We start from the raw sequence: 13,911 nt of genomic DNA on the forward strand, positions 1-13,911 counted from the left end.
ATTATAAACATATACTTAATAAATGCCTCACTGTGGTGGCAGTGTTAAAAACTTCATCACATGAACAATCAAAAAACTGCACTTCTCAGGGAACAATATATCTGCTCCCAAATGAGAAGAAAATTGTTAGTCATTTTAGTCTTTAAATTTTTTTTAAAATCTGAAATACATGGGACATGAGGTAGAAATGTTTTCCTACATGAATAGCTCACATTTAAAATAAAATTAAATAATTATATTACTAGGAAAAAATACTCATTGTACCCATCATTTGAAATACTACACAGTTAATCCTTTCAAACATTTTTGTACATAAATTGCACATAAGGCTCAATGTTTTGTCTAAACAAAGTGCATGGAACATCATAGTAATTGAAAACACAGTATTTTGGAAAAGATGTTTTAAAAATGTGTGGTTATACATATATGTAAAGGTATGCTTCCATATTGTGCTTGTATATATGGCTATATATACATATACATATATTATACATACACATTATTTTGTGTACATTATATATGAAATTTAGAGGCATTCATGAAATAATACAAATTCTCAAATTAAATTGAGTTACTTCTGGCTTACAACAAGCTTTTTTAAAAAGGGATTTATCTAAACAATATTTGTATTGACAACATCTGACCCACTGAACCAATGAAAGCTTTAAAGGAATTACTTTTCAAGAATTTTTATTCTTCAAGTAGCAGCTATATAACCTTCAGTTTTCATAAAACACTTCTCTCCCAGGACACAGCCCAAGATTACACGTCCAAGCAGCAGCTTTGTGGGAATGGTATAAATGCATATAATAAGCAAATAATCCTACAGCTTGTGCATTGAAAATATTATGGTGGGGGCCCCTGGGGATCAGGGACAGAGAGCAATGCTGTTTTCCCAAGCTCCATAGCAGAGTAAATTCAAAGACTAAGCAGCAAAAACTAATACATCATGTTTGTAATTAGTTGACCAGAGGGAGAAAGAGGACACTCAGAACAAGATTCAATTACACTAAATAGCATCTGAAACCTAGGATCACCAAACTTAAAAATAAAATAAAAACTTGTGAGTGTGGGAAAGTAAATTTAATTTTCTTCTAATTTCCTAGCTACATTTAAAGAAAATTACCTAGGAAAATTGCTATGAAATTAGTCCTTCAAGCCTTAATAGGCCAGGCAGGTCAACTATGTCAGTTCTAAAACTATATGATAATTTTTCTAGTATTACTTTCAGTAAGATGAAACAAAAAGGGTAGCAAGTGTGCCTCTCCGTTGAAGTTCTCCATTTATTTTGCCCCTACACATTATGTAGAGAAATCCCAACGCTCAGGAAATAGTCATTTCCCTTTGAGAGCTCAGCCCTCATAAAATTCACATATAATTTCTGCTGACAGCAAATTAATATAGATTCAAATCTCATGAATATTGTATACGTCATAGGACTGCTTTTCAAAAAGCATATCCATTTAGTTAATGGCTTTTAAGTAAGCCTATGATTCTAACAATTAGATCTTTCTAAAATATGTTGTATTCTGTTGTAAACAGTTTGCTATAAAACCATTTGGAGTCTTCGTTAAGATTAGGAAAACAGAAAATTAAGCCTTAAATGCAGCCCTTGATACAATGACATGTATTCTGCTGATTATAATAATACTATAAATTCAAAGGGCCAGATAAATGATCATATGTTATTTTCAGAGTTAGCAAGCTATGAGTCTAAAAAAGATTCTAGTTTCCAAATCAGTGGCAACCTACCCAACATTAAATGACTCAAAAAAACTTCAATTTAGGTTTTCTAAGGGAAAAAATCATAATGATACAAGGTCATTTGGAGCAACAATACAGAAAAAGTAGATAAACTCACAGCAGAGCTATCTCATCTTCTAAAATTTCAATCCAACATACTCAGCAGGTGCGCCTCTAGGCTCGCTCTTCCCTCCTGCTATAACTTTAACAGTGGTTCTGCCCCTCTCAAAAGGCAAACCTTTTCCGGGAGCTCTGGATCCCGCCTTTCCAGCAAGAATCTCCTTTGTCCCCTACACCACCAATACCCCTCTCTCTACTGAATCACTGCTATTAACATAAAACTTGGTTAATAGTATCCATCTTAAAATACAATAAAACAAACTTCCTGGACCCCCGGCCCAATATCAGCTATCACTCAGTGTTTTATGTTACACAGCACTGTAAAAATCCTCAAAACAGTTGTTTCTCCTTATCTTCACATATACACTTTTTTTCTTTCCTCTATTTAATCCACCAAGACGTTTAATCAAAGCTCTCCACTGAAACAGCCCTCAACAATGTAACCAATGATACTTACCTGGTCAAAAACAAGAACTTGGGGATGAGTGGATGACATGACTTGGAGAAGTGTACTAGGAGGTTGGGCTGAAAAGAAGCGGGACGTTTCAACATAGGACTAGCACAGAGTTGAAGATGACAACCAGTCTGCCAAATATAGGCATTTTCTCCACAATAGATGCATAGAATACTACTATTTCTCACCATTTGGTTACTTCTGTAGATATAATTGGAATAACATTTTTCGACATATATTCCTGTAATATATAAATAATAAAGAGCCATATTATGTCCCTCATGAATTAATTTTCAGAGACAATATTAAATGCTGTATTATTACTTACTAGACATTATATACTAACTGTGTCTTCAAGGTATACATTTTTAGCCTTTGAATGAAATGTACTCACGCTCACTTTTCCACTGCGATTATCTTCTTCTCTCACTGCCAGAGCCTTCAGAAAATTGTCTTGCAGGTCTTTACCAGCACTTGTTAATGTCCTATAAAAAGCAGATCTTCAGTCATATTAGATAACAAATATATTTAGAATACTATGGGTAAAAAAAAAAATGCTTCTTTATTCCAAATGACAATTCCTTATAATACTAAATCTATACATACACATTACACATAATCATTATAAACACACAATTATTATAATCTACTAGATTCTTCAATTTAATTTCATATAGTCTTTATTTACAAATAATTAGAATCAAGTTTATAAATAATATACATGCCTATATCAATACATATGCCAGATTCAGTTAATTCCACTCACATGCTCATTTTATTCTTTCTATCATGCCATGAAAATTCAATTTATTCCCCTCACAACCCACAATGAATTTAAATTGCCTATAATTTAAGCATAATTTATTTATTTAATATAAAAAAATGAAAATACTAGCGACCTAGGCCAACTCAGTTATTGAAACAGAGCATTCATTTCAGCTCCATGAATGGGGATAATCAAAGCAAGACAGGACACTAGCTTGTCTCTGTCAGATAAAAGAATGTTAAGAATTCAAAAGAGAAATTTTTCTTTATTTCTCCGGAAATAAATTTTAAAGAAAATTCATCATAAAGGTCTCAATCAAGCAACACTGAGCCACAAAATAAAGAGTGAGTTCAAGAGGGATTAGTGAAAAAATAATCCTTTATTTGGCAATTTTCTATATATTCAAAAAACATTTCTATTGTGTGTCCATTATGTACCAGAGACTGCACCAAGGACAAAGATGAATGACACATAGTTCCTCCTCTCAAGTTCCTGTGGTCTCAAAGAGGTGAACAGATACAGAAACACTGTAGTATAATATCATGGGATAACTGTAATAATAGAGATATGGATGGATATTGAGGAGTTCATAAGAGAAATATCCAACCTATTCAAGGAAAAGTCATTTAACTTAAGCTTTCAAGTAATTATTGAACTAAATGTTAAAAGATGAGATAGCATTAGCCAGCTTGGGAGTTGGGGTGGTGAGAGAGGGAAAGAGTTATCAGTAACTATAAGAGAGATATGAAACTGCAAAGTGCCCTTAGGTAATTGCAAAAGTCAAAAGGTAAGTGCAGGAAATGAGGGAGAAATCATATAATATTAAAAATAAAAGCTAACATTTGAATACACATACTGTTATAAATACTTAGTTAAGGTCACACAGCTAATAGGAGCAGACCTATATTCAAACCCAGGCAGTCTGGTTCTAAAACCCATTCTTATAACCACGAGGCCACACTGCCTTTCCAGGAAGGTCTTGCATGCTACACTAAGAAGTTTGAACCTTGTCTTCTAGGAGATATTGAACCACAAGGGTCTTATGCAAGGAAATAAGACAGTCAACTTTGTGTTCTAGTAAAAATATCAAGTGGCTGCGATAAATATAATCTGGAGAAGAACCACGATGGAAAGATTAATTAGGGGGCTTTAGAAGAGACGATGAAGACCTGATTTAAAGCAGTGGTGGTAAGAATAGGAAGGGATAGATTTGGAAAATATTTTAAAAGGTAAGTAGACCTGGTGATTTCTTTTTGTGAAGAGTTAAAGAGAGGCTACTACCAGATTTCTTTAAATCAACATAGCCATGTACAATATGTAACCTACCAATTAGTTTGTTGATCTATAAATGCAACCCATTAAGTTGATCGTAACTTGTCAGCTTCTTCTATTCTAGCTCTGTGTGCCTTGGCTTATAGTGTCAGCATCAACTAATAGTCCAAAACATCTAAATATACATAAAAATAACTAGTAATTAGTACCAATAGAGAGAATCAGATATTTGAGAAATACTCAATTTACTGTTCTATTCAAAAGTGAGACAATACACCTATGCACTATTCTAACATTAAATCTTCAAAATATCAAATTCATTTTGTCAGTAGCTTGGCCAGAAAACATGTATTGTTTCTCCACTGCTCACAAGATAATCTTACCACTTGGTCAGTTTCTACCTAATTTCCTCCTTATGGTCTATATTTAAAACTAGAATGAGTTAGAAATTCTCTGTGAAGCTTGAACAGAGAATTAGCTCCCATAGACCCACAGACCATCTAAAAATTATAGTTGAAGGAATGAAATAGACCTTCATATGTGGTCTTCTGTGATAGTTATAGACACCTGTTGGTTTTACCTCCCTGATATCTCTCCTGACTTTTTGATAACAGAACCCCAATTTTGGTAAACAGTCAGTCAAGGTACCCACTCACTTATAACTCTTACCTCCCAAACTTCAGCTAATGAATATGCCTCAGGTTTAACCAGTGTCACTTCAGCTCATGAGAATGTACATCATAAACAGAGAGACACAAGGATGAAAAGCAACTGGAGTTGTAGTGATTATCCTTAATTCCAACTCCTTAGCCTCATCACTCAACTTTCTCTTCAAATCTACGATAATCAGTGCTCCTCCAATAAATCCCCTTTTTAAATCTATTTCATTAGAATTGGTTTCTTGCTCACAACCAAAACCTCTAATTGATACAACCGGTATCCAGTTAAGATACTGCAGATCTCCTAAAAGTTTCCTTATAGTAAGTCTACTCCCCACTCCTCCCACTTCCTCAAACACACTTTATTTTGTTGTAAATCTTTAGAACATTGCAGATAAGTTAAAGTCCAATTTGATCACCAACCCTGAAGCCAAAACACCAAAGGTAACCATCATTATCAGGTTTGCATGCATCCTTTAAGGTTATTTCCTATTGTTTATTTGTATATGTGTACCCATAAAAACATACACAGTATCATTTGGTGACTTGTTCATTTTACTACATATTTTGCAACTTACTGCTTTATTGCATTGTTGTTATTGTTCCTGAGAATAGATGTTTATGAGAGTGTCAAGGAAGATCAAAATCATCCCCAGGTCTGTCAGACATGAAAAGCCAGAATATATGACTAGGTAACATTCAAAATAGGGAAGGAACTCCTAATGCTCTGGCAGGCCTGGCTTTCTTACTAACTAATGGCTGAGGTTTTTAGCAGATACCTAGGCAGGACAGGAAAAGGGAGTAACTGTAGTAGAATTTTTGCTTTCCCTGGACACTTACCTTGGCATACCCTCTTCTCCCTTCTTCGTAAAAATAAAGCCTCAGTTTTCACCTGTAACTTCCTAGAATAAAGACTACATTTCCTAGCCTTTTTTTTTCAGCTATTTGTATCCATATGACTAACTTTTGCACAATGGGATCCAAGTGAAAATTATACACAACTTTTAGGAAGTGTATTTAAAGGGAGTGGGTACCATTTTTCCCTGAAGTCAGTATGCAATAGAAAGACTGTGGCTCCAGCTGCCATCCTGACGTAAGTGGGAGGCCACTATTATGGAGAAACAAGAGAAAGGAGCATGGTCCTTGACACCTTGGAGAACCAACCCAGCCCTGACTGACACCATCTGGACTTCTGGAATATAACACGGAAAAGGGTTTATATTTTGTTTCTGCCACTATCATTTGGGGCTTTTTCCTACTATTTTTAACTAAACTAATCTAAACAGAGACATTCACCAGGCAAAACACTAATCCATCTGACAAAGATGTTGTTGAGGGATTGGCTTCGTAATCAAAGTAGACTTTAATCTTACCTGTTATATTCTAAGGATATCCCAGGAGACTGTATCACTTACGTAATTAAAATAAATTGCTTTTGAACCAGTCAGAAAGTTAAGTATTTTCAATGGAAGCATGAGATAATGGAAATTAAACTGAAATTTAGGTATCAGTCTTTAATTCTTATTCATTTACCAACTGAGTAGTCCAAGTCAACATGTTTTTCTGAACCTAGGTTTCATGATGGGCTAAATAATCTCCAAGTCCCTAGCAGCTGTAAAACTTGTAATTTAAAATGATCATACTCTATCAGCAATCATCAAACATCATTAATTTACAATCAGTCTAAGAAATGTGACTATTACACTGGAGATATAATAAGATCAAATTGTTCCTCTTCAATATTATTCAAGTGTTACACACACAGACTTACATCATTTCCTATAACTTCTATGAGGAAGATACAAATATTTTGTATATGAATTGGGAACAGAGAGGATAAAGTCTTTTATAATCCCTAAGCTATTTACAGCAGAGAAAAAAAGTTATATACATTATCAATTACTACAGCATGCTACAGATGAGAACCTGAAACTTCTCAGCAAGGAGAAATACTGGAAAAGAAAGGTAATACAGGGTATGTAGTAAGGAATTCTTAAATCTTTAACATGTATTACTCTTACTTAACTAGATTTATTTAACAGTCAGTGACCTGAGAAACCTTGCTTAAATAAATATTACAAAAGGAGTTACTTCCTCAAGAAGTGAAATAGTTCTGCTACAAAATCTTAGGATTGTAAGTTTTATAAAGGCAAATACTCCATCTTTGCTGTTTTCACTCCACCACACTTTCAAGTGGGGTAAAAGTGATATGGATGAGTTAATTTTTACCAACCTTGTCTAATCATTAGCTAAACACATTTATATAATTCTACATGAATGACTAAATGTATTCTTAATCCTCAAAAATAAGGCTACTAGTTTTATGAGTTAATTATGTTATGTGTCCCACATTCACATTTCATATTTCTCGAATTTATATTCAACTCATTAGCACTCATTTAAATATGTAATTCAACTTCTCTAAGCCTCAGTTTCTTTAAAAGGATGTTTTTGTATACTCAGTTTGGAAACATGTAGTGGAGATTAAAGTAAAAAATAGTAGATAAGTAAAATGTTTATTATAAAAACTGTAATATTATCATCTTAAGAAACAAACACACTTATTTATGAAAAGGCAGTTTTCAGAAATAGCTTTATTCCCCATGGTATGTTCACTGGCAAAACTATTTGTTATGTGTTTGTATTTGTTTGGTCTCGAGAAATATAATTCTGATTTTTTTAGAGGCTAAAATGGAAAAATTGTTTGCAAACTTGATAAAAATATGATTTTACTTAAAACAATGTATGAATTTTTAGACAATTCATTTGAATGTTTGAGTATTAAGTATGGAGATATATGTTCACAGTACTTTCATGCAGGGTACCTGTTGCTCTACCTGAGAGAGATGATCCTGTACATTTTCTCCAGGACTGCACGATACCTTTTGTATTATCCTTTCTATAAGTGAGGAGGAACAAGATTTTACTTTCCCCCCCAAAAAATATTTTATAAACATCTCTAACATTGATAAATCTTCACATTCCTTTTCTCACTGTGTCCTTGTGTATTTGCTCTGTATTAGCCAGCTCAGTCTGCCATGATAAAATACCACAAACCGGGTGGCTTCAGTAACAGAAATCCGTTTATCACAGTTCTGGACACTGGAAGTCCAAGGTCAGGGTACCAGCATGTTCTGTTTCTGGAGAGAGCTCTCTTTGGCTTGCAGATGGCTGCCTTCTCACTGTGTCCTCATCTCACGTGGCACAGAGAGAACAAGAGCAAGCTCTCTGGTGTCTCCTCTCAGATGAGCACCGGACCCATCGTGAGGGCCCCACCATCATAATCTCATCTAAACGGAATTACCTCCCAAACTTCAGTCTCCAAATACCATCACATAGGGGCCAGGGTTTTAACACAGGAATTGGGCAGGGCAGGGGCTTTGGGGGAGGCACACAATTCTATTCATAGCATATTCTTTCTCCCTTCAGAACTCATTTCCCACATCTTGTTTTTCTTGTAATATTCTGTCTTGCTTGCCTTATCACTTCTTTGGTACAACTTGGAACTATTTCAAATTTTCTTTTATCATGTGGGGTAAGTTAACAAGGCTTTACCTCCTGAGGTATGCTAGATTAAGTTACTGAAGTCAGCTATTTGTTCTTCTCCAGCTATCTTTAGCAACGTGCAAACAATTTCAAGCCAGATAACCATACAAAAAAAAAAAAAGACAGACCATAGGAATTTGCTTCAAATATCATAGAGAAAAACTTCCTGTTCCTTATCTTGAATGTGAATTTATACGAAAATAATATACTCATTTCAGGAGTTCTTTAACCTTTATAGCTGGGATATAACCTTTATAACTAACATATGTTAAAAACAGCATAAAACTAAAATATTGAGTTAATCAATTATTACAAAGCCAACCCCTGTAATTCATCACCTAGGTCAAGGAATAGAACAATGACTACACCCCAGAACCCCTGCTCACTCCTTCCTGCTCACAACTACTTCTCCTTGGTAACTACTTTCTCACTCTTATGATACTCACTCCCATGCTTTTCCCTTATCTGTCTTCAACTTTCATCATCATTCTTTTTAAGCACTTACTCCAAACAATATAGTTTAATTTGCCTGTTTTTGAACTTTCTATAAATGGGATCATGAAGTGTATATTTTTAATGTATTGTTTCTTTCATTAATATTTTTATATGTTCCCAAAATGTTGATGAATATAGTTGTATCTCATTTTCATTGTATTCTTTTATATGAATATACAACTATTTATTTATCCTTTTTATTAACATAGACCTCAGAGTTGTTTCTCATTTGTGTCTATTATAAACAGGCAGCTAGAATTTCCTTTATGTGTGTCCTGAGCATAAATTTCTTTAAGATGTGTAACAAGCAATGGGATAGCTGTGTTGTAGGATACCTGTAACTTTAACTTTCCAAAATAATGTCAACTTATTTCCAAACTGGCTGAACCAATTTACATTCCCACTGCCAGAGCGACAGAGTTCTTTTTAGCTCCACATCATTCCTAAAATGTTGCATTTTTGGGCTTTTTAATATTGAACAATTCAGTGTGTTTGTCCTACTATCTCACCATATTTTAATTTTCATTTCCCTGATTACTTTTATGTTTTGTATGCACATACTTTTATGTCTGATTTGTATGCCCTCTGAAAGCTACAGTGAATACCAGAAACTGTATAGAAGGGAAAAAGCAGCCGGTTTCCTTCCCTTTGAGCATAAATTCAATAGGAGAATCCACCTTTAATGCCAGGGGTTTACTTTTTTGAAGATCTAAGAGGAAAAAAATAGTGGGCCTAAATCCAATGTGTAGTTTTTGAATCTCTTGTCTTGTAAGATATTCTTTGTTGCTTTTCTTTCTTTCTTTTCTTAAAATATAATTGAAAGAATGTTCCTTAGGCTTCAAGTCAGTCAGGATTACATTTGGAGAGATTTATGAGTTAGGAACTTCTACACTACAAACTGTGATTTCCATGGAATTTCCAGGAGGTCATCAATTTAAATTCCAGTAACTTTCAGAAAAGAAGACTAGTTGAGAAACAAGATTCATTTATCGGTGAGAAGGAATGAGAATCAAATTTCCATTAAGTAGGTAAATAGCACCCCTTTCGCCACTCTTTTCTATGTGAAGGAGTTTTTAAATTTTCAAATGCACAGTAAAGCTATCAGCATCTCTGGGAAAAACTTCAACTGTCGGAAGCACACAGACGAAAGACTAGAAGCACTAACGTGCATGCTGGACAGCTGTTTCTTTTCATTTTCTATTTCGAGGAAAACCCAAGTGGGAGTCCTGAAATCTGAGGTATCTTATGTCAAACTCCACTCCCCCTGGATGAAAACTTGTGCTTTTCTTTGAGGGTTGGCTTCTGTGTTGAGAAAGTGTCTCTGAACTCATTTTTTGAAACACTTCATTTGGCAAGTTTCTTTAGTTAATTCTTGAATATGGTAGGTTAAGATGTTCTCACACTTTAAGGGGGGAAAAAAGGTTGCTTAGAGAGGAAATAAATGTTCTTAGTTTCTGAATATGTTTGATTTTATTCTGTAAACACAGTAAAATATAACTTTGCTATTTACTGTCTTCTAGGAGGCAGCTAAATCTTTTATTTGGCTTAAAATATACTCTCTGATCTTCTGGTTATATTTATACAGGGAAAGCCAATGAGAAAATAGAAAGCAAGGAAAGTAACCCCTTGTTTGATATGCTTGCCTCCAAACTCCTCTTGATCTGTGGTTCCTATCTGTGGGAATCTGTGATTCCTATCCTATTCATGGGAATCAGCCTTATTGCTCCGTAGAACACTGAGGCTGGTCCTGCAGATGACGCTTTAGAAAGCTGAAGTTCTTGAAGTTTAACATCTTTATGATATTTATACCTACTCTCTATGTGTGTGTGTCTCCTTAATAATTTTTGAAAGATTCCATAGAGAGAGGAAGAGAATTTGATACAATTGGATTCCAGGAGGCAACTCATCACCAGAGAACAGCAATCAAAGCGAAAGCCTACACTGCATTTCTCCACAACTATGCACGGTGATGGGGACTATCCTGCATCAGGAATAGTGGACATGTGGGTCCTCATACAGATGAAGGGGCACTGGATGGAGAAGAGGAGTACTGGTGTGGGACCTTGGGTGGAAAGATAACTAAAGATTGTTAGGAAGGCTTGTTGTCTGATGTCCTCTGTATTAACCCCTGTGTTACCCCTTTAATAAAAGCTGCAGTACTGGGATGCAAGTCTGACCCTTAGTGATAAAGAGAGTTTAGAAAAAATAAGACGACATTAAAATGAGGGGAGTGGGAGAAAGAGAAAGTAACCTAAACCGTCATACTAAAGAAGGTTCAGAAGAGCCACATCTTTGTCCTTGAACCAAAGTCAACCAATAAAGAGATATGGCTTCCAGAGATAGATCCACCCTTAATATCCCTGCCACACTCAGTCCTTGGGGGAAAGCAGCCTGTGGGAGGTGTGGCCTGAACAACAGGTTTCAAAGAGCATCTGATGGGGCCCTCAGTTAATTACATTCCCTGTACTAGCTGCATTATACTGACAACCATAATCTCCTTTCATCCCAAACAAAAATCCCGAGGTTCAAAAACACTGACATAATGACTCATTTGCTTTATCATAAATAGAGTCTCAAAATAAAATTGCCAATATTAGCATCAACAATATGCTTTGCAAACACTCTGAAATGTTTTGCAGATCTTTTTTTTCCTTAGGCTATATCCCATTAGGAATGTATGGCCAGAATATTCTGTTTTAAAGTCACTACACATGGAAAAGTTCCCTTCTTTACAGCTATGATACCAGCTAGATATATAAGGTTCATTTATTGATTTTATTTCATTTTTTAAGATATTTTAAAATTTTCCTTACAATTATATGAAATATTCTTAGAATTCTAAAGTCAAATCTGCAATTTAGAGACTTAAAGAAGTCTAGCTTGCATCTCCCCCAATGCCCTCTATCCTATTCCATTGCCTCCTTTCAATATAGATCATCATTTTAAACAAGGGACTTGCTTTATATTGCTTTGTTAACTGCTATTTTTTTAAATATAAGCATGCATATCTATCTATCTATCTATCTATCTATCTATCTATCTATCTATCTATCTATCACCTAGCTAGCTACTTCTGTATTTATTTATGTAAGTAGTAGCACCTTATACCCATTTATCTCAACCTTGCTTTTTTTACTTAGCAGTATATTCAGGGAATTATTCTATAGTAGTAAGAGACATTTTCACTCCTTTTTCAGTTGCACAGAACTCTATTATAGGGATAGATCACAGTATAGTCACATGGCTACTGATGGTCACTGGGGTTGTTCCCTGTTATCTGTTATGACGAACACTGCTTTAGTGTATAGCTTTGAGCATAGGTCATTTCACATTTTTTGCCAGTTTATCTTTGGGATAAATTCCTAGGTGTAGAATTCCTGGTCAAAGAGTACATGAGTATTTTATTTTGCTAAATATTATCAAATTCTCCTTCAATCGGTTGGGCCATTTTGCAGACATCCTGTCATTTATGAGCACCATTTATAAGTTTCTGCATAGCCTCATCAACAAAGTATGTTCTAAAGCTATTAGATTTTTGCTGATTTGACAGGTGAGAAACTGAGTATACTTTTTGTATTTATCTTATTATAAACAAAAATGAACATATTTTCATATGTTTACACTATTTACATTTCTTTTTCTATGAACTGCATATTGATACCTTATTTTTCTATAATATTCTTGGTCTCTTTTTTTATTTTTTTCTTTAAACATGAAGAACGTTAGCTCTTCTCTATGATATGAATTATCAATATTTTCCCAGTTTTTCACTTGTAATCCTACTTTGCTTAGAACGCATTTTTACCAAGAAAATGTTTTATTTATGTGTTATTAAAATTATCAGTCTTTCCCTTACTGACTAGATTTTGAATCACTTGTAGATTTTGGAGGATTCACGTATGTTTTCTTCTAGAACTTGAATGGTTTATTTTTTATTTATTTTAACATTTATATCTCTAATTCCTTGGAATTTACCATACTTTACTGTATAATAAATTAATTTGATTTTAATTTCGTCCACTTGGGTATTCTCAACACCATTTATTTAAAAGTCTACTTTTATTTTTTACACTAATTTGAGATGACATCTCTATCAAAAAATTTTCGATACACACTTGAGTCTATTTCTGTGTTTTCTATTTTGTTCAGTTGCTTTGTGCATCAGTACAACACTATCTTGATTATAGAAGCTATATGTTCTAATATCTGGTAAAGTAACTCCCTCTCATGCTATTCTTCTTCAGGGTTTTTGTAGATATTCTTGCTTATTTGCTTTTTCCAAATGAACTTTAAATTTCTATTTAAAGAAAAAACTCAAAAACTGATGATCATTCACCAGGATTGCTTTAAATTTCTTAATATCACAGCTTATGTGTCTAAAGATGGTTGCAATGATATCTCTCATTGCACATGTTATTATGTTATTTTGTAACATAAGCTTTGCTCTCTCCCATTAAGGGGTAGAATCTACTCCTCTCTTTGACCTACACAATATAGCAGGAGTGACATTAAGAAGTGATATTTAAAAGGACTCAAAGCTTCCACTTTTGCACATTGGGGAAGCCAGTCACCATGTGTTAAGAAGTCCTACCACCCTGAATCTGTCATGTTATATGGAAGGCCAAGCCAGCTAATGGAGAGTCCACATGAAGAGAGATATTTGCTTGGCCAGCCCCAAAACATCCCAGCTGAGAAGACAGGTAACTGAAGAAGCCATCCTGGATACTCTAGCTCCAATAGAAGCAACTTGGAATAAAAGATAAGCTGTCCCCACCAAAATATGTCCAAATTGCAGAATCATGAGCAACTAAATAAATTATTACTATTAATCACTGAGTTTGGGAATGGTTTCATTT

The 13,911-nt window shown here is 34.4% G+C and overlaps 1 protein-coding gene across 4 annotated transcripts in view; it reads right to left on the bottom strand.

Annotated features, from left to right (window-relative positions):
- CFAP299 (cilia and flagella associated protein 299) overlaps nt 1-13,911 on the bottom strand; it is a 492,010-nt gene that overhangs the window by 301,443 nt on the left and 176,656 nt on the right. For 3 of the 4 annotated variants that reach the window (XM_032456968.1, XM_032456976.1, XM_006190354.2), the window contains exon 3: nt 2,712-2,802. In XM_032456968.1, the coding sequence (XP_032312859.1) occupies nt 2,712-2,802 (91 nt within the window). The remainder of the gene's footprint in view (nt 1-2,711; nt 2,803-13,911) is intronic. The other variant, XM_006190355.2, reaches the window with a different exon arrangement.

The sequence above is a fragment of the Camelus ferus genome, chromosome 2, assembly GCF_009834535.1.
Source record: "Camelus ferus isolate YT-003-E chromosome 2, BCGSAC_Cfer_1.0, whole genome shotgun sequence".
NCBI lineage: Eukaryota > Metazoa > Chordata > Mammalia > Artiodactyla > Camelidae > Camelus > Camelus ferus.